The following is a 26,918-nucleotide window of genomic DNA, read 5'->3' as shown; positions in this document are numbered from 1 at the left end:
TGCTCTTCTTGGTTAATTTACTTCTTTAGTGATTCACAAAAATGCATTTAATTTCAGCATTTGCTATTACGATCCATCAATACTCTTAGCTAATGCTTTGAACTTACAATAAGAGATGGGCCTTTGAAATCCCAAAGACAGTCACGGAAAGAAATATGCAAAATCCCAGATGTCCCTTATTTGTCTGAAAACAACCGCAAAAAAATAATAGAGCAAAAAGCTAAAGATACTCTAAATAGACATTATGGAACTATAACTATAAAGCAACCTTCTTGAAACATAGGTTAAAAAAATAATAAATAAATGAAATACAAGTTAGACCATGTTGATACCACAGGCAAACCTCTGGGCTATCTCCTTATTGCCTCTCTTGCCATTAAAACTCACACTCTTTTATTCATCCATTTCACAAACATTGGTTGACCACCTCTTCTGTGCAATGCCTTGTACAGTTGTTGAGACAATAAAGACAAATAAGGCAGTTGAGGCTTATAGCTCAGAAAGGGGAAGTAATATAAATAACTTAGTGCCATACAGATTAGGAGGTGCCATAGCTGAAGGCGGTGCAGCTGGAGAAAACAAAAAGGCAGGAGAAAAGTTTAACTTATTCCCAGGAACATCTGTCCCAAATTGGCCAATATTTTCCAAATTTCAGTCTTTTCTAATGCTCTGCCTAGAATATATTCCCTCCATCTCTGCACATTTCAAAATTCCACATATCTTTCACAGCAAAACTAAAAAGGTTGGGAAGCATATCCTAACCCTCAATCAAGATTTACCATTCATTTGTCTAAAATTTCACAACAGTTAGAATTTACTTTAGTATAACATATTTATTAATGTATTTATGGTTGGTTATATATTCAAGAAAAAGATGATAATCTTACACCGTATACAAAGTGAATTCAAAATTCAGAGCACTAGGGGCCGACCCCGTGGCTGAGAGGTTAAGTGTGTGCGCTCTGCTTTGGCGGCCCAGGGTTTCACCAGTTCAAATCCTGGGCGTGGACATGGCACCGCTCATCAAGCCATGCTGAGGCAGCATTCCACATGCCACAACTAGAGGGACCCACAACTAAAAAATACACAACTATGTACCGGGGTGCTTTGGGGAGAAAAAGGAAAAATAAAATTAAAAAAAAAATTCAGAGCACTAAATATTTAGAAATCAACAGAAAAAATATTAGGCAATATTTCTTTGATCATAGAATGGAGAGAATTGTCTAAGCATGACAGCAATGAAACAAACATTACAAAGATAAAATATCATTTAGAATTCTGGTTGTATTTAACAAGAACCCATATGAAATCAGTTTAAGCTGAAAAGGGGAATTTATTATATGTATATTGAGAATCAAGGGCAAAGATATGGCTGGACTCCAGAAATAACGAGAAGCAGAGACCTGAACCCCATTAAGAATTTTTTTTATCTCTGCCCTTCTCTGTGCATCTCCCTCATTCTCATCACCACTCATGGCTCCTTCCCTTTCTCTAATCAATCTGGTGAAAGGCAGTGTGCCGACAGCTGCTAAGCTTTCAATCTTATGGCTTGGATACCTGAAGAGAGATGGACTCACTTTCTCTTGATCCTGGTACAAAGGTGTCCAGCAAGGGAGACATTAGCATTTGTTGAAACACTAAGCTCTCACCGTAGCATAGCGCAGCGACTTCTGCCTCACTGCGAGAATGGTTCAGATGCCTGAGTGAGAAGGAGTTTCCAAAAAGAAGAGAAGAAGTAAACATATTCACTGTAAAAAGATAGATTGAATTACATAAAAATATGAAACTTTCATAATCAGAGGAAAGTTAAATAAAATTCAAAAGCGTAGCAAATTAGAAAAAGTATCTGAAACCATCATGGGAAATAATTTCTTTCTTTAATGCATAAATGCACGAGATAAATATGGATACCTTACTCCAAATGGGTAAGGACCAGGACTTAAGAATTGGCAAAAGAAAAAATACAATGAAATACAACAGGACATTGTGGGAAAATATTCAGCTTGATTAAAAGTCAATGAAATGTGAATTTAAATAACCATCAATTAAAAAGTTTTTGCCTAGGGAATTGATTTCTTTTTATTTAAAATGCCTAGAAATTCAGAGAAATGTGCACTTTCATATACTCATGGTAGGCGTGTAAATTGATGCAATCTTTCTTGAGGACAATTAGGTAATATGCATCAAGACCTTTAAAAATGAATGTATTATTAAACCCTGAATTTCATATAAAAGAATTGGGGAAATAGATGGGAAAATATTTTTTTTCACATGGACATATTTATTGAAGTATTATTTGTGATAGAAAAGAATTGGAAATAAAGAGATGTCTAACAATAGAGTCACCTAAACAAACTTTTGTTTTTTGAGATGGAATATTATACAACACTATAATTATATTTTAGTGAACATTAAATAACATAGAAAATACTAATAAGAGAAAAAACACAAAAATACAAACTTTTATGTACAATATGGTTCTAGTAAAGATCTACATATAGCAGAAAAGATGTGAAGAAAATACCTCTAAATCTTGATATTGTTAACTCTCTGAGTGGTAGAATTTTAAATTATTATTTTTTCTCCTTTTGTCCGTAGTTTCCAAACTTTCAGTAATGAACTTGAGGTGCTTTCATTTAAATTAGGAAAACGAAATATTTAAAGAAACTTCAAACTTTGAAATTGAAAAGTAGCTCTAACTTTTGAGTCAATGAGAAAATAATATACGTATTTTAAAAATATCTATTAAATATCAAGAATGCAAAAAGATATGTTAAAATGTGTGAGATACAGCCAAAGCTATATGGAGAAGTTAATATGCAAACTCAAATGCTTTAATAAATTAAAATACGTGTAGGTAGATTTATACAATTTTTAACAGCTAAAATGACAGAAAGTATTTAGGTAAAAGAGAAATCCACAAAAGTCACACTGATGCTATTTTTTGATATCTCAAAATGGCAAAAAAACTGATTTATTGGCGTTTATCATGAAGGGAAGAGTTACTGCTTCCTTACACTAGATATTTATCATGTTTTTGCCTGACAAAATAATATAAAAATTAATATACTTGATTTTCAACCTCATATTTTAAGAACTGTTGAGCTCAAAAGAATGCTAACATAATTATATAATAGCTTCAGCCTTTAATTCAGGTATAGCCAATGCAATAAGAAAAATATAAATGATGGCTATTTGGAGATGATTATATTATAAGAAAACTCAACATAATAAACAGAAAATTAAAGTATTTAATAATGGTCCGAGAAGACAAGTAGATGTAGATACAAACAAAACAATAAAATCAATTACAATTGTATTTGTCAATTATTCTTCAATAAAGTTGGGGAAAAAATAAAATTTAATAATAAAAAAGAAAATATAAACTAATTTTTTGCTGAAGAAGATTCACTAACATCCATTGCCAATCCTCCTCTTTTTTTTTTTCCTTGAGGAAGATTAGCCCTGAGCTAACATCTGTACCAATCTTCCTCTATTTTGTGTATGTGTACACCTCCACAGCATGCATGGCTGGTGAATGGAGCTGGTCCACACCTGGGATCCAAACCTGAGAACCCCCGCCACCGAAGTGGAGTGTGCAGAACTTTAACCACTTGGCTGCCGGGCCAGACCCCAAAAAAGAAAATATTATAAAAGATCAAGCTCAGCTATCAAAAAAAACCGCCTAAAATATCTAGGAAAAAATATTACTGTATGACTTGCTTTTGAAAACTATAAAATAAAACTAATAAATTTCTTGATATAAAATCCATGTTCTTAGACAGAAAGACAGGATTTTTTAATATTTCCAAAAAATAATTTATATATTTAATGATATTCTCAAAAGAAATCCAATGAATAAATAGGCAAAAATTTTCAATAAAATATAGTATAAGAAGAGTAATTTGAGAGGAAGAGTCATTTACCCAGCAAACGTTAACAGTAGTATTAACACAATACGATGCTAGCATATACATAGGCAGAAAGCACAGAATAGTCTGGAATTTAAATTATATGATAATTCAATACATCATGAAGGTGGTATGAGACATCAGTAGGTAACTATATAAATATATATAGCGTATATAATTATATCAGCTTTCTCCTAATATATACCAGAATAAACTTCAAATGGATTAAATAACTAAATTATAAAAAATAAAAATCTTTAAAAAGTCCTAATGGTAATTATGTACGTGACTATTTGTCAATTGGGTGGCTAGAGGAGAAATTTTTAATTGTAAATATTCCAACACTTTCACAAAGCTGTATTCGGCTGCTGTAACAAATGACTCCTCCCCAAACAGAAGCTTTGAAGAACCAAAGATGTTTTCTTCCTGAAATGGCTGTGTGAGTCTGTTGCAGACTCTGCTCCACATGTCTTCCCTCAAGACCCCAGGCTGATGGAGCAACTGTTACCTGTGTTGTCCCTGGGACAGAGGGATACAGATGACAGCTCTGGGTGGTCTGTCACTGGCAGTTAGCGGTCTGTCCAGGAAGTGACACTCGTAACTTCCTCTCACAAGTCATTGGACAAAACTAGCGACTCAGCGCCATCCAATCCCCAGGTAGGTGCCATGCCTTCATACATTCAGAAGGGAAAGAACCAGAAATATTAATGACTACTACAAATGTGCTATGTTTCAAGGGAAAAAATCTATACATTTGACATGATAAAAATTTAAACATTTCTTTGTCTAAAAATCTAATCAGCCTTGAGAGCTGAATAATAAACTAAGAAACATTTGCAACAAAAAGGTCAAAGATTTTAAATTGTTATGAGTAAGAGATTAACTTACATCAATAATAAAACCAATGATATCTCAAGGTAGGAAAAGGCAAAAGGCTAGAACAAGTAACTTAAAATTACAGACGTGCAAATAGGCAGTAAATAAGTTTTAAAAATTAAAGTCTTCCTTATTCAGAGGGATGTGTGCTTTCTGTCACAAATTGGCTTGAAAACCATACGGATCTTCAGTGAGGTTGCAATTCAATTGGTATTTCTACACAGTGGATGCAAGTATTAATTGGTCAGCCTTTGCTTCTGCATGGCAATTTAGCATTATATAATAAAAGCTTAAATTGCTTATAACTTATGATCTAAAAACTGCGTTTCAAGGCATTTTTCTTTCTCCCAGCAAAATCATGGAAAGCACCGAAGGTTAATCAGAATTGGATTTGTAACAGTGAAGAATTAACAACCCACCCAACAAGTGAGGTTGATTAAGTAAACCATGATATATCCAAACAGTGAAATATTAGACAATCATTAAAAATAGGGCCTATCTTGGAGAGGAGATGCCTATTTATATGTGTTATATGAAAATGGCAGGAGATAATAGAAAGGCATCATCTTAAATGTTTCAAAGAAAATTCAGATATGTATAGGAAAAAAATGGAAGGAAATTCACCAAAATGTTAATAATAATTGTTTCACAGTGGTTTGATTGTATTTTGTTGTTTTTACCTTGCTTTCAACTTTTTACCCAATTTACATGTTTGTGTTTTTAAAGTAAAATTATTTAGAAAAAAATAATGTTTGCACATACACCAGACAGTAGTGTCCATTGTGGGAGTTCACTGAGTGCAGTGCATTTTTAAATATATGTAAATGAACAGCAAAGAGAATTTCCAGATTTCAGTACTTTTACAATAAGTAGTGCATGTTTCCCAAAGTTCCTATTAGGGGCATTCCAAACACAGATCCCTCTGTGACGTGAGATTTAACTGTGCTTTATTTTTTATCAACTTGTAGCTTTCCTGGATATGTGTATTAGTCAAGTTTCTCTCTCTTCATTTGGGACCTAAATGTTTCACAGAGAGATTTTGTCTGAGAAACAGAAACTTCCATAGAGTTTATTCATTATTCATGTCAGTGCAAACTCTGTTCATTTTATAGTATTGGATCTTAAATGTGACTGTGAGAAAATCTGGGAGAGTATGCTTAACGGAAATACCTTCTGGACTCTGGGATATTTGAACAAAAACAAAAAATTCAATCTGAGATTTTTTTAAATTGATGTGTAAATATGTGAGTGTTTAAATCTGAGATTCTGTAGCTTTTTAGATGTTCTAAAACACTATCACACAATTTTTAAATCAGTGAATGAAAAATTTTGATGAAAGGATTTTTAAATTTTTCAAATAAATGTGCAGAGATGTTAAGAAAAAACAATGGAAAATAACAAGAAAAAGATAAGAAAATGTAGCAAAGGGCTTTGCATTTTTAAACATTCACATTAGATGTCAAAGACTTGCATCCTGTCCACAATGTCTCTTTGAGATGATTCATTAAAAGATGTCTTTTCTGAGGGGCTGGCCCAATGCCATAGTGGTTAAGGTCATGTGTTCCCCTTCAGCAGTCAAGGGTTCACTGGTTCCATTCCTGGGTGTAGACCTACAGACTGCTCATCAAGCTATGCTGTGGCAGCATCCCACATACAAAATAGAGGAAGATTGGTAACAGATGTTAGCTCAGAGCCAATCTTCCTCAAGCAAAAAAATAGCCTTTTTTTCATAGAAATCTATATTTTACAGACCATCTTCATGCTTAGGTTATTTTTGTAAATGGAAAAAGGAGGTAAAAATTGATGGCATAAATATAATGTTCATTTTTCAAAAAGCAGTGTCATAATTAGAGGGTTTATATTTCTTATCAAGTAACTAATGTCTAATTTTTCATAAAAGTGAGCACCAAAACAACATTTAAGATTGCAAATTATTTCAGTCAGTCCCAAGGAAAACAGGTCATTGGATGAAATTTTTTTAAATGTGTTTTTCGGGATAGCAATTCCATGGCATGTCCCAGTTACAAGGAAAACCATCCTATAATCAAAAGAATTTGAGGAGCACTGGGTTAGACAGAGTCAAATTGCCTTCTTTTCTGAGAGACTTTTATATGTTATTGTGCAGTGTGAACTTCCAGAAAGGGGTGATGCTAACCGGTGCTTCCCAAATATATTTGACCACGGAACTCCCTTGGTGTGAAGCATCTCATGGGTGACTTCTGCGTACACACATTGGTAAATACTGCTCTGTGGGAGCTGTGAGCTTCCATTTGTTCCGGCTTCAGCCATCAGTTCTCATCTTTAGCAGCAATATTTCCTTCTCAGCAAGAAGAAATTTCAGCTTGAGAAATAGCAGAAATTGGAGGGAAGAAAACTAGAAAATTATGATGAAGTGTATAATGCAGCTTCCCTGGAACTACAGGCTATGTACTTGGCATATTCCATTTATTTAATAATAAGTAGATAAATGAAATTTGAGCCCTTTAGGAGGAATACGTGTCATTTAAATGAGATGTTAGAAGCTAAAAATGTAACTGCTCTCAAGAGATATTAGAGTGATCACAGACTTTCTTAAGAATAAAAGTTTGTCATGAATCCTTTGGCAATATTCCTGGTTCTCATCTGAAATCTACAGCTGAATAGGAGATGAACCATTCCTCCATGATGTTAAGGTGCTGGCAGCCTGATGAAAAGTGAGCATTTAGAGAGCATCAGAACTTTGAGTCCTTGGAGACAATGGGCCATCATGGTTGGGAGAGAGTGAGCAATTATGCTGAAAAGACAGTAATGGCGAAATTCAAGGTGGGCAGATTCCATGTGACTCAACAACCACCCTCATTCCCTCCTACCTCTCTCCTAAGCCTCTTTGTTTTGGCAGAACATACTACTTTAGCAGGCAGGGTGTTAAGGCACGAAGAAACTGAAGGGTCGTTTCTTGGGGGACAATGTACTATGTCCAAATCATTGCCTTTAGTTCTGGCAGAGAAGGCAAGTAACTGTAACACTGTCCCCACCCTCCAGGAACAGACTCCCAGCTTACGATTGTATACCCAAAGAAATTCCCCAAATAAGCCCTAGATTATATGTTATCAAAAGAGAGGGAAGAGTTCACCTCTTGCTGGAAGAATCAGGAAAGACTCCACACTGGAAGGGACAAAGCGTGGGCTTCTTGTTTTGTTGACGGAATGATTGACAACTGTACATAGTTTCCTTCTCTGTAATCTACCACCAAAAGTTCAACCTATCCCAATAGACTGGAAGCTCTGCTGAGGGCAAGAACCAAGTGCTTTTCATCTTTGTATGCTCCCTGCTCACAGAATAGTTTTAGACATTAGTAGATGGCAAATAGTGCTTGATGAATTGAATTAAACTGAAAATCGAAAATCAGTGGAATAGAGTATCTTTGGCCTTAGAAACACATATTTTCTTTTTTAATGTGGAACTCAAATGTATTAAGAAAGATCACTGGCAGCATCTGCTAAACTGCCCATAACCCATAACATTCCCCTTAACTGGCCTTTCCCATAACTGGCTACCCTCTGAAGCACGTGAGGAATTCTTTACTCCATGGACGTATTTTGCTTCCTCCTCAAAGGCCCTTTCTATTGAATTCAAGCAGCTCTCTCTTTGAGACATCAGGGAGAGAACTTGTATGTGGTTATCATCTTAGGGGAGAATCAAACCCCATTGTCCCTCTTCAAAGGACACCAGTGTCTGAAGACAGTTCTAGAAGGTTTGGGCAACAGCCAGATTATTGAAGCTGTCCTTGTCCTTGCCCACAGCTCTGTGCTTACCCAGAACTTCTTGTAAGGTAAAAATGCAGGTACACGTTGTCTATCCACTCTCTATTAGGTCAAGGAATGCCTGCTTCCATCGAAATTCATCTAGCATGAAATCTTTATGAAGATTTGTGTTGGTCTCCAAAAGTAAAACAAGAAGAGGTAAGCTGAGTAGGGAAGAAAGCATTTATCTAAGGGAATCTTAGAATTTAAATGTGTAGCCTTGAAACTAAAGGTGCAGTAAATACAGGCCTATAGTAAATTGCTTATGATATAATAAACTAGAATTATGGATGTGGCAATAAAGAGAGGCAATATAATATTATATATTTAAGGAGCAGCTATCAGCAAAGGAATAGATCAAATTGCCATCTTGTTTTCTGTTGATAGCTTCTGGAATGGTTATTATTCCACAGGAATGCAAAACAGGGGTCCACATTGCTGAAGCTTTCCATTTCTCGATTGTCGGCTAATAGTTTCACCCTTCCTTCCCGGGTGACCTCACAATTTGTCACAATGGGCACACAGCAGGTAGTTAACAGAGTAAGCAGGGTTTATATGTACAATAATATCTTGGCCCTGTCATATTCAGAATAAAATAGAAAAATGTAATAAAACAAAGAAAGCCAATGTGTTGTGTGGTACAGCTACTTGCTTTATTTGCGAAATGAAGTTAGAGAGCGAGAGATTGTGATTTGAGGTACTGAATGAAGTAACATTTTACGAAGAGGAAAGAAATACAGTAACTAAAAGCAACTACTATTGAAACTTTCTTAAGACAAGCAGGATACTGTATTAGTTTTCTGGGGCTGCTATAAAAACGTCCCACAAACTGAGCAGCTTAAAACAACAGAAATGTATTGTCTCATTGTTCTAGAGGGCAGAAGTCTGAAACCAAGTTCTCAGCAAGGTCCTGTTTCCTCTGAATCTCTAGGGAAGATTCAATTCTTTCCCTCCTCCAGCTTCTGGTGGCTGCAAGCATTCCTTGACTTGTGACTGTTATCACCCCAAACTCTACTTCTCTCTGTCTCTTCTTGCTCCTGGGTGGTATCAACCAGTCTTATGGCTTTAAATGCCACCTAAACATTGCCTTTGGTGATGACTCCCAAATTTCTATCAACAGGCCAGACCTCTCTCACGAAATCCAGATTGGTATACGTAATGTCCCAGTTGACGTCCCACTTGGATTTGTAATAAGCATTATAAAATAATCTGCCCCAAATCAAGCACCTGCACTTTCTGCATCTTGATGAATGGCAATTTCAGGCCAAAAAATCTGATGTCATGCTTGACTCTCTTTTTCTTACTTATAGTTCATCAGCAAATCCTGCCTGCTCCACCTTCGATTTTTGTCTAGAATTCGTCCACTTTTTGCTGCACCCAGCACCACTAATCTGTAACAAACTGGCAGCATCTCCACCTGGATTAGTGCAGTCACCTCTTATTACAATAGCCTATTGTTGCCACCACTTCAGTGGCAGATGTCTCTGCTTCTGCTCTTGCCCCTCTCCTCCCCTCAGTTCGTTTTTAATATAGAAACCACAGTGAGTTAGAAAAACCCCTATCCTCCTGTGTTTCTCCTTTACTCTCACACTTCTATCACACTCACAACACTTCTGGTCACCAAATATGTAGGGTTTTCCCTATATCAAGCAATTCTTTGTGACATGAGCTGAGTGTCCTACAATTTAACTCAATTCTGACACTAACTACCTGGAGATAGCATCAGAACCCACTGGTGAAAGGCTCAGTCCTGTGAGATTGCCCTCAACTTCAGTGCCAATAGCTGGCAGGAAGTCCACAGGTTACCCACAGCATTTGTTTGAGTTGGCTACAAATCAGAGGTTCCCCTGACCTCCTCCCCCTTGCATTCGATTATTTGCTAGAATGGCTCATAGAACTTAGGGAAACATTTCCCTACATTTACTAGTTTATTAAAGGATATGACAGAACATACAGATGAACAGCAAGGTGAAGAAATATGTAGGGTGAGGTCTGGGAGGGGTCCCAGCGCAGGAGCTTCTGTCCTCATGGAGTTGGAAAATGTTACCTACCGGGTATGTGGATGTGTTCACCAACCTGGAAGGTCTCCAAACCCTGTTCTTTTGAGTTTTTGTGGAGGTTTCATTCCATAGGCATGATTGATGAACACATTGGCCATTGGCAATTGGTTCAACCTCCAGCCTCTCTCTCCCCATCAGAGGTCAGGGGGTGGGACTAAAAATACGAACTCTCTAAGCTTGTGGGTTGGTTCTCCTGGTAACTAGCCCCATCCTTATGGGGGATGCAAAAGTCACCTTATTAACATAACAAAAGATACCTTTCCTCCTCTCATCACTTAGGAAATCCAAGGGTTTTAGGAGCTCTGTGCCAGGGAAGGGGACGAAGACCAAAAATATATTTCTTATTACAAATCACAATATCACACATGGTAATCCTCTTGAAATATGTCATATCATTCCACTACTCTGCTCAAAACCCTCCAGTGGCTTCTCATCTCACTCAGAATAAAACCCAGAGTCCTGTTGTGGCCTAAATACCCTCTGTGATTTGCTCCAATGTACCCCCATCACTGCCCTGAGCTCATCTTCTACCAGACCAAACCTGGCTCACCCCCCTTCATCCTCACTGCTCCCCAAAATTAACACCAGGCAGCTCCCACATTAGATCATTCTGTTCCCTTATCCTGAAATGCTCTTCTCTCGATATCTTCAGTACAGTTTCCTCATTTCCTTCAGGTATTTACTCAGAAGTTGCCCTCTTAGAGAGATCTTTCCTGACCTCTCACCTGGAAATGCCAATGCCCTACTTCCTGTTCGTAATCAGTTCCCCTTCTAGAATGTAAGCTCCAAAAGTCATATTTGTGTCTATTTTGTTCACTGCTGTATCCCCAGTGCCTAGTACAATGACTGGCTCATAGTAGGCTAGGCATTTTGTAAATAAATGGATAAATGAGTGGATGAATCATTGAATGAATGAATAAATGAGTTCTTCACCAGAGCCATAGACATGGCATATGCAACATCAGTTGAAGGAAAAAGCAAAACAAACAACTAAATATATGTGGGGGTATAATTTTATTGCATTTCTGAAATGGTTATTATTGGATTATGTTCATATCACAAGGTAAGTCGAATCAAAACAGTGTATTCTTTTCACAGAAACAAGATTGAATGTCATCGCTTTCATGGGTTTTTTTCTCATCATCAAATGAGATGGATTTCCTGGCACAATGGAGCATTGTTTTTCTTAAATTCCTTTTGGGAAGAAGGGGGTAAATTTCATATTTCCCACTCATCACTCATCATAGGCTCCATCTAAAGGGAGCTGGGGTGGAAACAGTAGATGACAGGAGAACTGCTCCTCTTTAAGACACACACCTGTAACAAGGGCCTCAATTTCCCCCGCATTGTACTTGCACTAACTCTGAGTGGGATACCTGCCTGCTCTATGGAAAGCTGGGGACCACCCAGTTGTCTTTTGTCAGGACTAAACACAGCTTTCTTCAGGAAAAACACATAGGTACTCCAAAGTAGTGCCTAATAGATACTTGTCGAACTGAATTAAATTATAAGCCATGAAGTTAGAGGACAGGATCTTTGGATGAAGGCGGCAATTTGAAAGCAAGTTAGGAAGCAGGTTATTAATTATCCTTGAAATCTAAAACAAGACAGTCAATCAGTGGAAACAAGAGCCAGCTGAGTCCTTTGCATATACAGATTTCTGGACCTCATCCTCTGACATTATGATTCTGTACATATGGGAGGGGTCTAGGAAAAGTTTGGAAGCAGTTGTTTTAGGCTTACCTTAGGTATACTTCAAACAGCACAGCATTCAGTCTTAGCCTTCTCTAGGTGCTGCCTTTTGCCTACAATGGTCATGTTGTTGACCCAACAGTAGTTGAGTTTATGATAATGAGCAATCCTCTTGGAAGTCTAGATGGAATTGTGTGATGCAAACCACAAGCCCTCACTTGGCCCCCGTCTTTCCACCACTATCCCCCAGTGAAGGCAACCTGCTCCCTATGCAGGATGTAGCCATCTGTGGTTTCCATCTGTGTCCATGTGGTCACAAAACACTACTGCTTATGTCCTAGCCTGATCTTACCAGTGTAGGAGTCTACCCAACAAAGACAGAAACACTTCCATGGTAATGGAACTCTCCTACCTAAATTTGTGCTGAAATTTCAAGTCAGTTCCACTCTGCTTACCTTAAAGCACTGAAACATACATTCAAAATTCTGTTGGAAAATGATGTTATAGGCATAGATGTAATTTCCACTAAAATTGTCCATTTTTTAATTTCAAAGTCCCTGGGTAAAAAAGCAGATGATGTATATCTTTGTCAGCTCAGGCTGCTATAACACATACCACAGACTGCATGGCTTAAACAACAAACATTTACTTCTCACAGTTATGGAGGCTGTGAAGTCCAAGTTAAGGTGTTGCAGGTCCTGGTCTGGTGAGAATCCACTTCCTGGCTTGTAGATGACCTTCTTCTCTCTTCTTTTCACATGGTGCAGAGAGAAAGAAAGAGCTAGCTCTCTTCCTCTTCTTATAAGGACACATATCATTATGAGGGCTCCATTCTCATGACCTAATTACTCCCCAAAGTCCCTACCTCCAACTATTATCACATTAAGGCTTCCATATATGAATTTGAGGGGAGATACAAACATTTAGTCCGCAGCTTTCCGCCCTGGGCCCCTCCAAAATTCACATCCTTCTCACATGCAGAATACATTCATTTTATCCCAACAGCCCCAAAGGTCTTAACTTGTTCCAGCATCAACTCTAAAGTCTAAAGCCAACTGTCATCTAAATTTTATCTAAATCAGATACGAGTGAGATTCAAGGTACAATTTATCCTAAGGCAAAATTCTTCCCCAGCTGTGAACTTGTGAAACCAAACAAGCTATGTGCAAAATACAATGCTGGGACAGGCGTAATGGACATTCCCATTCTAAAAGGGAGAAATCAGAAAGAAGAAAGAGGTGACGGGTCCCAACCAAGTCCAAAACCTAACAAGACAAACTCCAAGAGAGCTTAAGTTTTGAGAATAATCCTCTTTGGCTCGATGATCCGTCTCTTGGACCCACTAGGGGGCAGCATCAATCCCACAGCCTGGCAGGGCACTGGAGTGGCTCTCTATGGTGACAGGGCCCACATTATGGCTTTGCCCAAGGAAGCCACACCCCTAGGGCTTCCCTGGGCAGCCCTGCCCCCACATCTCCAAGTGGCCTTGTACGAAAAAAGAGTTGTTTTTGACTTTCACAACTCCTCCAGAATGTGGGCACCCTCCTTATTGTTTCATACTCTTTGTTTAGTGACTACCTGAGGCACTTTTTCTCAGGTGGGTGATGCAGAGTGTAAGGGAGAAACTCTTTCACATTAGCCTTACTGGTACCAACATCTATCCTTCCCAGCAGAGAACAACAGGGAAAAACTAAGACAATGACTCATAGGCCCTTCGAAACAAAGCCTAATTACACATGTTTATTAAGAAAAGGTGTTCATTTTCCAGGACTTACGTCTATCTTCTCGTTTATAGGATATTAGATTTTACTCTTATCGTTTTAAATGACACAAATATTCACACAGGTAGTCAGAGCCTGACTCAAAAGATCCAACTTCTTCCACTTTCTGACCTTTCAGTTTGGACAATGTGTCTAAATCATTATTTGCCATAACATCAGGTTGCAAACAGTGGGTGAGACGGGGGAACACTTGGGGTGTATATATTCATGACAACCTTGACCCCTGTTTAAGCTTCCTGTTGGTGATAGGACAGAAGTTAGCCACCTTGATATGGGCTCAGTGAGCTGAGGAGTCGAAAGAAAGATTTCTTGGACTCTCAAGGTCTGGCAGTAGTGCTCCTTTATTCAGAGAATAGCATGGGAACAGGACCTGTGGGCAGCGAAGAGCTGCAAACATGGATTGAGGGTAGGGCTAAATTTAAGGCGTAGGTATGTGAGTTATCTCTTTACAAGACAAAGGAAACATCATGTAAAAAAAAGTCATTAAAATAGTATCAGTATAGGTAGGGTCTGGTTATTGGGTGGTCCTATAACTTTAGATAAGAATCAAATCTGATCAGGTCTGGACGTCCCAGGCTTCCAGAAGATGGTATAGATTGGTATGCAGGGCAGGATGCCTTAGGCTTTTATCCCTGAGGCAGCCTTGATCCTCATCAACCTAACCATATTAAGAGGGTTCTGATTCCAATTCCAACATAAGTATGTGGGGCGGCGCAAGGAGGTTGGGGTTTCCCCACAGCATCAAGCAGTTCTCTGACACCAGCTGGGTATCCTACAATTCAACACCATTCTAATACTATCTACCTGGAGATAGCATCAGATTCCTCAGGTTAAGGGCTCAGTCCTACAAGACTGCCCTCCACTTCAGATGCCAATAGCAAATCCAGGTTGTCACCTGTGCTTTCTGGTTGACTGACCATAGATTGGAGGTTCCAATGACACCCTCCTTGGGTTTGACTAACTTGCTAGAGTGGCTCACAGAAGTCAGAGAAAATTTTTGCTTACTAGATTATAAGTTTATTATAAAAGGATATAACTCAGGAACGGCCTGATGGAAGAGATTCCTAGGGCAAAGTATGGGAAAAGATCCTAGCGGATCCTCCATACCCTTTCCAAACCCACTACTCTCCTTAAATCTCCAGGTGTTCACCAACCTGGAAGCTCTCCAAACCCCATCATTTTGAATTTTTATGGAGGCTTTATTACACATACATTGTAGGGGAAGAAGACATATCCTCTACCCTGCTGGTCCTTCTGGCTGGGCTACAGATTAAATTCACATGAGACAAAATAACAGGAGAAAATCAAACAAAGCTTTGTAACATGTATACATGAGAGAGACTCAGGAAAACTGAGCAACTCACCAAAATGGTGGAGGTTCTCATCTTAAATACGATCTCTGGCTAAAGACAAAGAAGGATGTTAGGGGTAGTGGTTTGGGACTTCAAGGGGGTGGAAGGCAATTTACATGAAAATGGAAATGGAAATGCCAGGCAATGGGACCTGAGAAACTCCTTTTACATTACATTACAGTTATCTTGTGGTATTAGCTCCTTCCTGGAACAGGTCCTTCTATTTTAAATTTTTTAGTCAGTTGGGGGAGGAGGTCAAAGTTTCTTTCACTCTTTTGTTCCTAAAAATAATCAAGCCAAAGAGACACATTTTGGAGTGGCCAATTCTGATCCTCCACAACAGGACTGATCTCAGCCTCCACCCCTCTCACCTCCCCAGAGGTCAGGGGAGCAGGACTGAAAGTTCCAGCCCTCTAATCGCATGGTTGGTTCTCCTGGTAACCAGCCCCCATCCTTAGGAGTCTTCCAGAAGTCACCTTATTAACATAACAAAAGACATTTTTATTGTTCTCATCACTTAAGAAATTCCAAGAGTTTAGGAGTTCCGTGCCAGAAATTGGACTGAAGACCAAATATATATTTCTTATTATAATCATAACATCACACATAACCAGTCTACAAGGACCAGTGTGTGATCTGTACTCACTCAATCTAATTCACATAAGAGAAAATATTTTCACGTAATTTGCATAACAGAAAGTAGAAAAACTAGTTATATATTAAAAAATAAATAATACTTCTTATACTTTGGGTACTGTTGGGCCCAGGGCAGCCTACCCCAAAGTATCCCACAATAGCCTATCAATTATTTTGAATTAAAGTTACTTGAGAAGCAAAAAGGGCATTCTGAGCCTCCTGTCTCTGTTCTCTCTGAATGCAGGAAATAAATCTCCCACGTGAAAGGTGCTCTCCTGCATCCTGATTACCAGAGCTAGGAACTCAGGGCCGAGAAGCCGCTTCAACAAACCTTCCTAATTTACTACCTCAAGTCTAATCTCTGCTTAAATTCCTCACTAATCACATACCTCAAGTCTAACTTTCTTTGTCTTGTCATTCCTCATAAATTTATGTTTCTTTGTTTAAAAGATATATATACTGCCTGCTTTATTCACTCTCATAGCATCATTTCTTTACGATCTCCAATACATACATATTAAACCAGGCTTTTCTCCTGTTAATCAGGTCTTGTGTCAATTTTATTATTAGTCCAGCTGTGAGAACACAAGAAGGGAAGAAAGAGGATTTTTCCCTCCCCAACAGTACATATGAGGTGTGACCATGAGTGATGAAAGTGAACATGGAAAACAGGCACGTGGATTTTGAGGTTTCTCATCCTCCTGCACTCCATCTGCCACGCTCTACTTCTCAAGAGTTACAGTAAAAAGAAAAAGCTGCTTCTTCATCTTCATTTCTGCTTTCTTTCCTCACCGGCTGACTTGACTTAGGCAATTTAGAAAAAATAAGGTGATGGCAGAGTGGGGAGGCTGTCCCTTGAGCCTAAGCTAGTTTCTCAGTTTCACTTTTCCTAACCCTTCCATGGCCCATTGAATTTTAAAGGGAAGTCATGCTCAGCTCAGCTTAAATGAGAAAAAGAGAGAGAAAGAGAGAAAGAAGGAGGCATTGTTGTTTAGTGCTGTCAAGTCGGCTCCTACTCCTGGCGACCCTATGAATGAGTGATGTCCACAATGTCCTGTCCGCAACAGTGCTACCCAGCTTCTGTTGACTCATGCCTGTAGCTTCTTCTATGTTAGTGATGAGGATTATTTTGGGCTGGTTGCTTTTGAAAACTGCAGACAGGAAAGAGGCTCTGAAAAGTGGAATTTGCTTGCCCTTTGTTAAGAGATATTTACATTTGTAAGGGAGGTCTCCATCTGTGGGGTTGTCTCCCTCTCTGCACCAGGAAGAGAGGGGGATGACCTTATCTCTAGAAACTCTTAATGGGGAAGGCAAGGACATCCTGACTTAATCCAATCTGGTTCTTATCTAAAGTTATAGGACCACCCAATAACCAGACTCCACCTGCACTGATACCATTTTAACAACTTTTTTATGTAATCTTTCCTTTGTCTTGTAAAGAGATAATTCACATTACATGTACCTTAAATTTAGCCCTACCCTCAACCCATGTTTGCAGCTCTTCCTGCACATGGGTCCTGCCCCATGCCTGCAGCTCTTACTGCCCATGGGTCCTGTCCCCATGCTACTCCATGCTATTCTCTGAATAAAAGAGCACTACTCCCAGACCTTGAGAGTCCAACAAATCTTCCTTTCAACTCCTCGACTCACCGAGACCGCATCATTAGGAAAAAAAGAGAAGAGTAAGGCCAAAGGGAGGCAGAAGAGCAGAGAAGGAAAAGGAACAGAGGAAGGGATTCCTCCTCTGAAAATCATGGGATCAGGGCATCCAGATGACCAAGGCCAGAGGTTCACTACATGGAGAACTCCAAAGACCTGAAACGTCTTATTGACAAGCCCACACCCACAAATCAAAAAACAAAAAAACAAAAAAACTCATGCAGGTGCTGGCCCAGTGGCGTAGTGGTTAAGTTTGCATGTTCTGCTTTGGCAGCCCAGGGTCATGGGTTTGGATCCTGGGCGCAGACCTGCACACCACTCATCGAGTTGTGCTGTGGCGGCATCCCACAAATACAGTAAAGGAAGAATGGCACAGATGTTAGCTCAGCGACAATCCTCCTCAAGCCAAAAGGGGAGGATTGGCAACAAATGTTAGCTCAGGGCTAATCTTCCTCACACATACACACAAAAAAAAAATCACACGTGTCCCTAGGTATGTGTCACTCTACTCCTCTTATCAAACACTCTGCAACTAAGTTTTGTTAAATCAGAAGCTTTGAGGAGAAGGAGGAGAGAGGAAGCGGCTAATGCTTAAGAATGTGCTCCCATGTAAGGTATTGGTCTGGCTCCTACTAATAACTTTCTCCTGTTTCTACCAGATTTCACTTTATTGGTACCACCCCAGCCCTCTCTATCACTCACTTCACTGTAGGTGTTTGGGATTTACCAGCAGCCCTCTCTAAGAAAAAACGGAGAGTGTCCTGGGGTCTTAGAGCTAATGACACCATTTATAATGCTTGTTTGGGGAAGGAATGAAAGAAAATTGCCCCCAAAATGATGAAACAGAGTTAACCTACACACCCCCTAAGCACATAATAAAAACATTTATCATTCTCTTAAAGCCAGGTACATTCAGCTTTATGTAAAAGACAACTATATACCAAAGAACCAGTTTTGAAGTGAGCAGGCAGTTCTACAAGTGCCAATTTCACTTTTATCCTCATCATCTGTGCGTAATAATACTAACTGATTTCTGCAGGATGATGGAGTGTCCAGGGCACTTTCACTGCAATATATCATTTCCTTTACAGAGCAATCCTCCAAAGTGGGGAAGGCAGCTTTATCAGCCCACATTTAGACCTGAAGGGCATCAGAAATAACTTGATGAATCAAACACCTGAGTTCGTCACAGACAAGGCTTGGTGACTGAATAAGCCGGGCAAAATGTGTGATCTCTCTGTTCATCTTTTTCATTTATTAAAAAAAGGAACACTACCTCCTACCTGGAATGTTATAAGGTTTAAATGAAATGTTAGTAATGAAAGAGCTATTTCATAGTTACTTTCTTCCTGGTATTTAAAAGACCTTCTTAAAGAGGAAGCAGGTGGATCAAGGTCCACAATTCAGCACTTCTGACTCCAATTCAGATATTTCTTCCCTCCTACCAGCCTGCCTTATACAAATTGATGGCGCTTACATCTGAGCCGATGGTTGACTTTTCCACTAAATAGTTGCAGGCTGAATATCTTATAAAAGTTTGGTCTTCATAAGGATGGTGATTCTGAATAAGACACAGTCTATCTTCATGAGAGTTTTCACCCTGTGCTTGGGGAGATGGACAAGTAAACAAATAATTGCTAATAATTACTGTGGAAGCCTAACACCAAACCATTTTGGATCTCAAGCCACGGCTATTCCAATTGTGGGTCAGCTTGATCATGGTAGTAAACCTCCCTGACATCCACCTTATTCTGGTGACCACGTGTCTATTATGCATGCTTCCCATCTCACTGTTGAGCATCTACTACGAGTTCTGAGAGAAGCTGATAGTCCCTCAAAAGGACCTGCTTACCATTGTCTAACAAAGAAAAAAGACAAAGTCACCTAAGAGAAAAATTTTTCCTAAAGTTGATTTCAGATTAAATGTCCAATGTGAATCCATGGGGAAAGGTTAACCGGTCATATACCATGTCACATGGCATTCAACTCTAGTTGAACAAGGAAATGACCTACACATGAATATCTCATATCACCAGTATATAAAAGAGCCAAAGTGAGCCAAAATAGTCCAATACAAACCTTCTTAGTTTTTATAACCCCTCACTGTAGTTGGTTATTTGAGAAAGTCAGTTTAGAAGGAAATTGTCCTCCAGAAATAATTTTTACTTAAAAATGATAGCTGTGTATTTGTTTACTATCTTTTGAAAATAGAATCAAAGTAACTTCTTTGAATTAGAGTCTGCCAATTGGAGTTCTTTTTCCAAGAAGGAATATACACAAGTCATATCCATTTTGTGACGTTTGAGATTTTCAGTTTCTTCTGTTTATATTCTTCTTTGTTGTCTTTTTTTTTTTTTTGGTGAGGAAGATTGGCCCTGAGCTAACATCTGTGTGAATCTTCCTCTATTTTATATGTAGGACACCTGTCCCAGCGTGGCTTGATGAGCAGTGTGTAGGTCCATTCCCAGGATTTGAACCTTGTGTACCCCAGACCACTGAAGGGGAACTTGCAAACTCAACCACAACACCATGGGGCCAGCCCCTGTTTTGTTTGTTATAAGTGGAGAGAGAACTTAAAGCATTTGCAAATCAATCTAGCACAGACAAATTTGGAAAAAATCTACAACTGGCCTTTGGTAAAGAATCACTTTATTAAGAGAAGATAAACAGCAGTCTGCCAGTCACAATCAGCATTCCATGGGCACCAACCAATTAATATATTTTTTCAAAGGAAATGTGGAGTATTGGTCAATCAAGGTGTAAGTTAAGTGGAGGTCAGTTAAGAGAGCTTCTACTGTATGACCTGTTTCTATTGATAATCCCAGGACCACTCTTAAAGAACATTAAAAATGTGAAATTAACAATACTTCAATTGCTTCTATCCACATCAACATGTCAAACAAAGTCAGAGCTAAATTCTCTGATGAGGTTTTAAGCTCTGATAGTTTGTAGTGTTGCCCGTGATGAGATCCTCATGTTTAAGGCATCAGAGGCTTAGTGGATGTGTTTGTTCAGTGGACGTAAATATTTCTCCAGAGAGAGGATACAGGTTTGCTTTTGGGCAGGACCAGTTTCTCAAGACAAAAGACAAAAGAAAACAATTCTTTGGATCTGGCCATGCACTTTGGAAAGTACTAGAATATGACCCCAGACTTCTGAGCCACAAGGAATTGAAGTGGTGTTTTCATTCTGAAAAATCTAAGTATATGTATGTCTCATTTTGACCCCACTCAACTCTCCGCATGATCCTTCTAGAATCTAGAATGTCTGCTTCTGAATAGAAGGAGCTTCCTTCTAAGGAAGGATGGTTCTACTAGGATGCTGCTAAAATTATGTTTGGGTCAACCACAATGTGATTCATGTCGGAACTACAGAAAATCACCCTCCCCCGTATTATCAGTTATACTTTGCATGATACTAAATATTTGAATGCACTTGCCATCTGTGAAGTATTATACAGTCCAAAATTGGATTTGAAATCTTAGTCTTCCTTATGAAGTTAGACCCATTTATCTGCATGCGACATCTGCTGATAAACTTAACTTTTAGCACTGAGTTTGGGATCTGTCTTGACCATTCCTACGTTTATTCTTTTGGACCTTTTGTTTATATCATTTATATTCTTCTTCTTAAAAACTACACATGAATAATGTAACTGATGCTTCTCATGAATCTCTTTTGCTTCTGCAGGAGGGATATTTGAAACTGTGGAGAATGAACCTGTTAATGTCGAAGAATTAGCGTTCAAATTCGCAGTCACCAGCATCAACAGAAATCGAACCCTGATGCCCAACACCACATTAACCTATGACATCCAGAGAATTAACCTTTTTGATAGTTTCGAAGCCTCACGGAGAGGTAACTATTTTCACACTTTTAAAAGCTTCTTTGGGTGATACATCTGCTCTAGAAGTCACTTTTTTTTGCTATCTGCCCTTTTTCAAAGTGGACATCTTTGTGCAAATGGGTTGCAGCAAATCTGGGTCCTCCGTGTCACCGTCCAGTGCAATCTGAACTGTCCTAATGGATGTTGCCCAGCTCTGTTTTCTGGGCCTTTCTGATTAGCTTCCCCTTCAGTGCCCTCCACTCTATGATTAACTGGTCCAGCTGTGAATGGAAAATGTCAAGCTTGATCTGTTTTTCCTTCCTGAGGCTGAGATACCACCATGAAATTGTACAGTGCAGTCAAATAAAACTTTTTTGGAAGGTCACATCCACTGAGCATGTGGAAATGCCCACAACACACATAACTCACACCCTGAATTTTAACAGATTGTAGACTACTGGGTTTACCTAGCATCTTCTCAACAGGTTTTTTTTTTTAAATCCCTTTCCAAAAAATCATAGAAATATGAAGATTAACCTATGAGAACAATGTCTGCATTTGATTCTCTTTTGCTTCTGTACAGAAGACAAGTTCCTAGAAGTAACTTAATTTATATGTAGACTGCAAACTTTCTCTTATGGAAGGAGTCGTTGGAACTGTGGGGCCTGTTTACACATCCCCTAGACACTTCCAACATGACTCTTCGAGGCGCAGTCACACTCCACGTACTTGAAATGTGGCTTCTAAGAGGGGAGCTGCTGAGACTCAACACAGATGTTTATGTGGAAACAAAGTCTGCTCATCACCCCAGAATACAAGGGGCTCTTTCCCTCACAGAAAAGTGTTTTCCCCATTAAATACACACAAGGAAATGGGATACAATGAATGCCATGTTCATGCTGATTTCTAAGTAACTAAATCCTCATTGTTTCTACATAGAATTAACCCAGTTGGGATCATCAGATAAGTTCACTTAATATACTCTTCTGAAAGATTCTTTCTGATATTTACAAACAAAATGTAACACTTATTTTCCAGGGAGCACAGATAAAAAGTGAATAGTATCAGATTTTTTCCTATCTACCGCATGACCATAGGAATATTTTCGTTTTAAAGGTTGACGGAGTTGCAGATACTACATAGATCAGAGTCGTCTATGAACAAATAATAAAACTTTATACAACACTTTGAAGTTTACAAGGCATCTTCACATAAATATCCCTGAGTTAGATCTCTCTTTCTCTCTCTCTCTCTCCCTGTCTCTTTGTCACACACATGTGCACACACAAACATCGTTGAGCGAGTGTCTTAGAAAGCCAACCACATTTAACAATGATATTTCAACCCACACAAAAATTGAAGGCTTTTTTGTGATCTGAAGTACCTGCCATACTCGTAAATTAAACACCCCCAAAGCTTCTTAAAACTGGTAATTTGCTGGCAAACAGAATTCAAAAGGATTGATTTTCTGTCAAGTAATATTAGCATCCCAAGACTAAATATTAGCAGGAATCTCAATCCATCATCTATGCCAGACAAAACAACAGTTTCTGTACTCTCGAGCTCTCATTTTATCTTGCTAACCAATGAAAGCACAGAAAATGAACCTCTGAGGACACTGGCAGTTTACGCTTATGGCACTTAATGCAGAAAATTACGTCTTCATATCTCACGAAGTAATTCAGTGCCAAAAAGCACAGTATCAGAAAGTTTTCCTTGCGAATTACTGTCAACATTTGCTGTCCCATAGATATGTGGAATATGACACTCAAAATTTTGTTTATTAATTTTTCTCTCTAAATCAAGTCAGATGATTTTGACAAAGCCATATGGTTTTTCTACTTACTTTTATTTGTAGAATGACATTATTATAAAAGTTAACACAATTTTATTTATAAATTTTACTATTGCTTAATTCAAATACTCAATTATGGTCTCTCAGCACTTCCAAATTCTTTTAAACTAGCATTAAAATATAAATTTGAAGTGCCTCTAAACTTATTTAGTTCCAGCATAAATTCATGCCAGCATAAAATGAGTAGGCTCTATTTTGCATGATTGTAGAAGAAAATATGCCCCAACCTTTCTGGAAGGGAATTTGGTTAATATATATCAAGTAACCAAAAAAGATCAATGTCCTTTATTTTTTATTTATTTATTTATTTTTGAGGAAGATTAGCCCTGAGCTAACATCTGCTGCCAATCCTCCTGTTTTTGCTGAGGAAGACTGGCCCAGAGCTAACATCCATGCCCATCTTCCTCTACTTTATATGTGGGACGCCTACCACAGTGTGGCTTTTGCCACGCGGTGCCCTGTCCACACCTAGGATCTGAAACAGCAAACCTCAGGCCACTGAGAAGCGAAACGTGCAAACTTAACTGCTGTGCCACCGGGCCAGCCCTCAATGCCCTTTATTTTTAGCTGGGAATCTACTGTAAGAAAGTAACGTAAAAATCAGAGAATAATATGAGAACTAAGATAAGCACAATAATATTACTTAGAGTAACCAAAATTAGGAGCAGCTTAAATGTTCAGTATCATAGAAATAGTTAAATAATTGATGACATACTCATGGAATGGGCTAGACTACAAACACTAAAAATGTGCTTTTGAAGATCATAGTGACTTGGGGGAAAGGGCATGCTTTCAGTGATAAATTTAGTGTTAAATGAAGAAAGCAGTGTATCAAATTGTATCTATATAATGATTCAATTTTTTCATAAATTGGAACACTAGCTATGAACAGATATTATCCCAAAATGGTGGGATTACAGGGCCTTTTTTTCTTCCTTACATGTTTAAATAGTCTAAATTCTCTTAATGAGTGTATATAATCTTCTAATGTGAAAAATAAATAAATATTATATATTAATTTTTAAATGCATATCCACTTGATTTTGTTAGACTACACGTTGGGTGATATTGAGGTATAGAGAAGCTTGACCTTGAGCTGGTTCTCTGGGCTCTGGGACAATTCTGCCATTATTCAGTGGCCCTGACTCACTCCATTGTATTTGATACTAGTGGGTTGGACAAAATGTCTTCTAAGATCCCTTTAAGCTATGCTATCCTATTATTCTGTAATTAATTAGGTATTAGTGTCACTTAACATTCTTTAGTGGTTTTTCAATAGCCTGGAACACTTTTCTGGGTTGTGGGGAGACAGGAGCTAAGGCACTTTGCAGCCACCCAGAAAGTGTTCCGAATTCTATGACCTCGTTAATATCTTCATTGCCACCCTGTCATATGATAGAACTTCATCCCCATGACGTTCACTTGGCAAATGGCTTATACATTAGCTATCAGTGCTCCTGGGAAGCACTATACCAAGCAAGAGATTTAGATGCAGCTGATTAAAGGTAATGAAGTGAGCCCAGCCACTCATTTTTATTTGCCGGAAGTTGGCCCCGTGATGTGCTGCTGATCAGTTCTACATTTACACCTCCCAGTATTTTAGTATCTCAGGAATACTGGAAGTTGGATTAAGCATATTTCCTCAGCACACAGATGGAGGGTAGAGGAAAGTTTTCAATAGTGAAAATAAATAGAGCGATATTAAAGAAAGATTAAATTCACAAACCTCTCTTTCTCTCCCCCTTCCCTTCCTCCCTCTCCACCCACTCCTTGTCTTTGGGCATCAGCGTGTGACCAGCTGGCTCTCGGTGTGGCTGCTCTGTTCGGCCCTTCTCATAGTTCCTCCGTCAGTGCTGTGCAGTCTATTTGCAATGCTCTCGAAGTTCCACACATACAGACCCGCTGGAAACACCCCTCAGTGGACAACAAAGACTTGTTTTACATCAACCTCTACCCAGATTATGCAGCTATCAGCAGGGCGGTCCTGGATCTGGTCCTCTACTACAACTGGAAAACAGTGACCGTGGTGTATGAAGACAGCACAGGTATGGGACTCCCACAAAACTTCACCTGGCCATGTCTGGTCCAAACAAAGGGAACCAGAGTCTTCTATAGGCATTAAACTCATCAGGTGGAGACTCTGAAAATGCTCTTTTACGTGAAGTTAATGGAGTTTCTAATTTAGGAACGCCATGTGTAGGTAATTCCAATTCCTTTTGGTGAATTGATCCTTTCTGATGTTCCTTTAATCATCATGTTTAGGGGGATTTTTTTTAAAAGAAATATCACTTTTTTGATAAATGTTGTAATCCAGTGAGGATATTAAAGATGTAATTTCATTTATCCAGCCATATTGACTGTGATCATGATTCCATTCTTTAAATAATGCCGAGAAAGTTTGAAAATTCCAGCTTTATAAGTAGCTATGTAAATATCTAGAAAAGTTTCTAAAGTAGGTTAACAAAGAGGAATCCAGTGAGAGGTTGTATCAATAAAGGGGACCATTTCATGGGAAAGAGATTAAGAACCCCCTGTGATGAGCCCTGAATAAAGTTCCACCTACTATTTTAGGATGAAGGATGGAAATGTGGTTCATTCAGTTTAAATTCTTCTGATGACTCTCCATTGTCTACATAAGTCTGTCTTTCTAATTTCAATCTGTTCATTCTTCAGCCCTTTACATCTTCATTAACCAGGCACTAGTTTCTCTACATTCCCTATTCTTTCACATCAGCTGTGAATGAAAAGTCAATCATTCCTTTAATACCCCCACGTTCATCCCGACTCTTCTTTTCTGAGGCTGGCTCCTCACTGTGCATGACGATCCTCTGCACAGCCCCCAAGGTGGTGAGCTCGCCCATTCTCCATGATCATGCTCAAATATCACTGCTACCTTGAAGCTCTCTGAGACCACCATAGACTTCAATACCACTTTGTAAATATATGCATTATATCACACGTTTCAACGATCTGTTTCCATATCTGTGAGACTAGGAATTCCTAAAAATTGGAATTTTAACTTATTTTTATAATCTACTTCCCAAATAATCCTGGCATATAGGAAAGGCCTTAGTAATAACGTGTGGAAGGAATAATACTATTTACTTTCTGAATATCTTTTCTCCAAGAATTAAAATTAGCTCCTTTTCTTGATCTACACATTTGGTAACAAGACTAATAAAATTATCAGTGAAGATTAATAAAGCAAATCATTTTCAAACTTTTTAATAGTATTTCATTCTTCACTGTCATTTTCACCAAGCACTAGCTCTTACTGTTCCCCTGAGGATGGATAGGGAGCCTCCTCTATTTGGCACTAAACTCTGGTTTCATTTTAAACTGTCAGATAAAAGTGACTATTCTGGCTGGAAATATGCATTTATATATTTTTTGTACTTCATCTTATTTTAGGAAGCAGTAAGGGTAGGTGATTGGATATATAATTTATAAATATTGTATTCAAAACGGTCCTACTGGGGAGCATAAGC

At 38.6% G+C, this 26,918-nt stretch overlaps 1 protein-coding gene across 10 annotated transcripts in view; it reads left to right on the top strand.

Moving 5' to 3' along the window:
• The window catches only part of GRIK1 (glutamate ionotropic receptor kainate type subunit 1), a 362,404-nt gene that overhangs the window by 206,286 nt on the left and 129,200 nt on the right, over positions 1-26,918 (top strand). For all 10 annotated transcript variants that reach the window (XM_014866436.3, XM_044750995.2, XM_070488745.1 and 7 more), the window contains exons 2-3: positions 21,440-21,607; positions 25,218-25,475. In XM_014866436.3, the coding sequence (XP_014721922.1) occupies positions 21,440-21,607; positions 25,218-25,475 (426 nt within the window). The remainder of the gene's footprint in view (positions 1-21,439; positions 21,608-25,217; positions 25,476-26,918) is intronic.

This window comes from Equus asinus, chromosome 18 (assembly GCF_041296235.1).
Source record: "Equus asinus isolate D_3611 breed Donkey chromosome 18, EquAss-T2T_v2, whole genome shotgun sequence".
NCBI lineage: Eukaryota > Metazoa > Chordata > Mammalia > Perissodactyla > Equidae > Equus > Equus asinus.
This window is presented reverse-complemented; position numbering and strand designations above follow the sequence as displayed.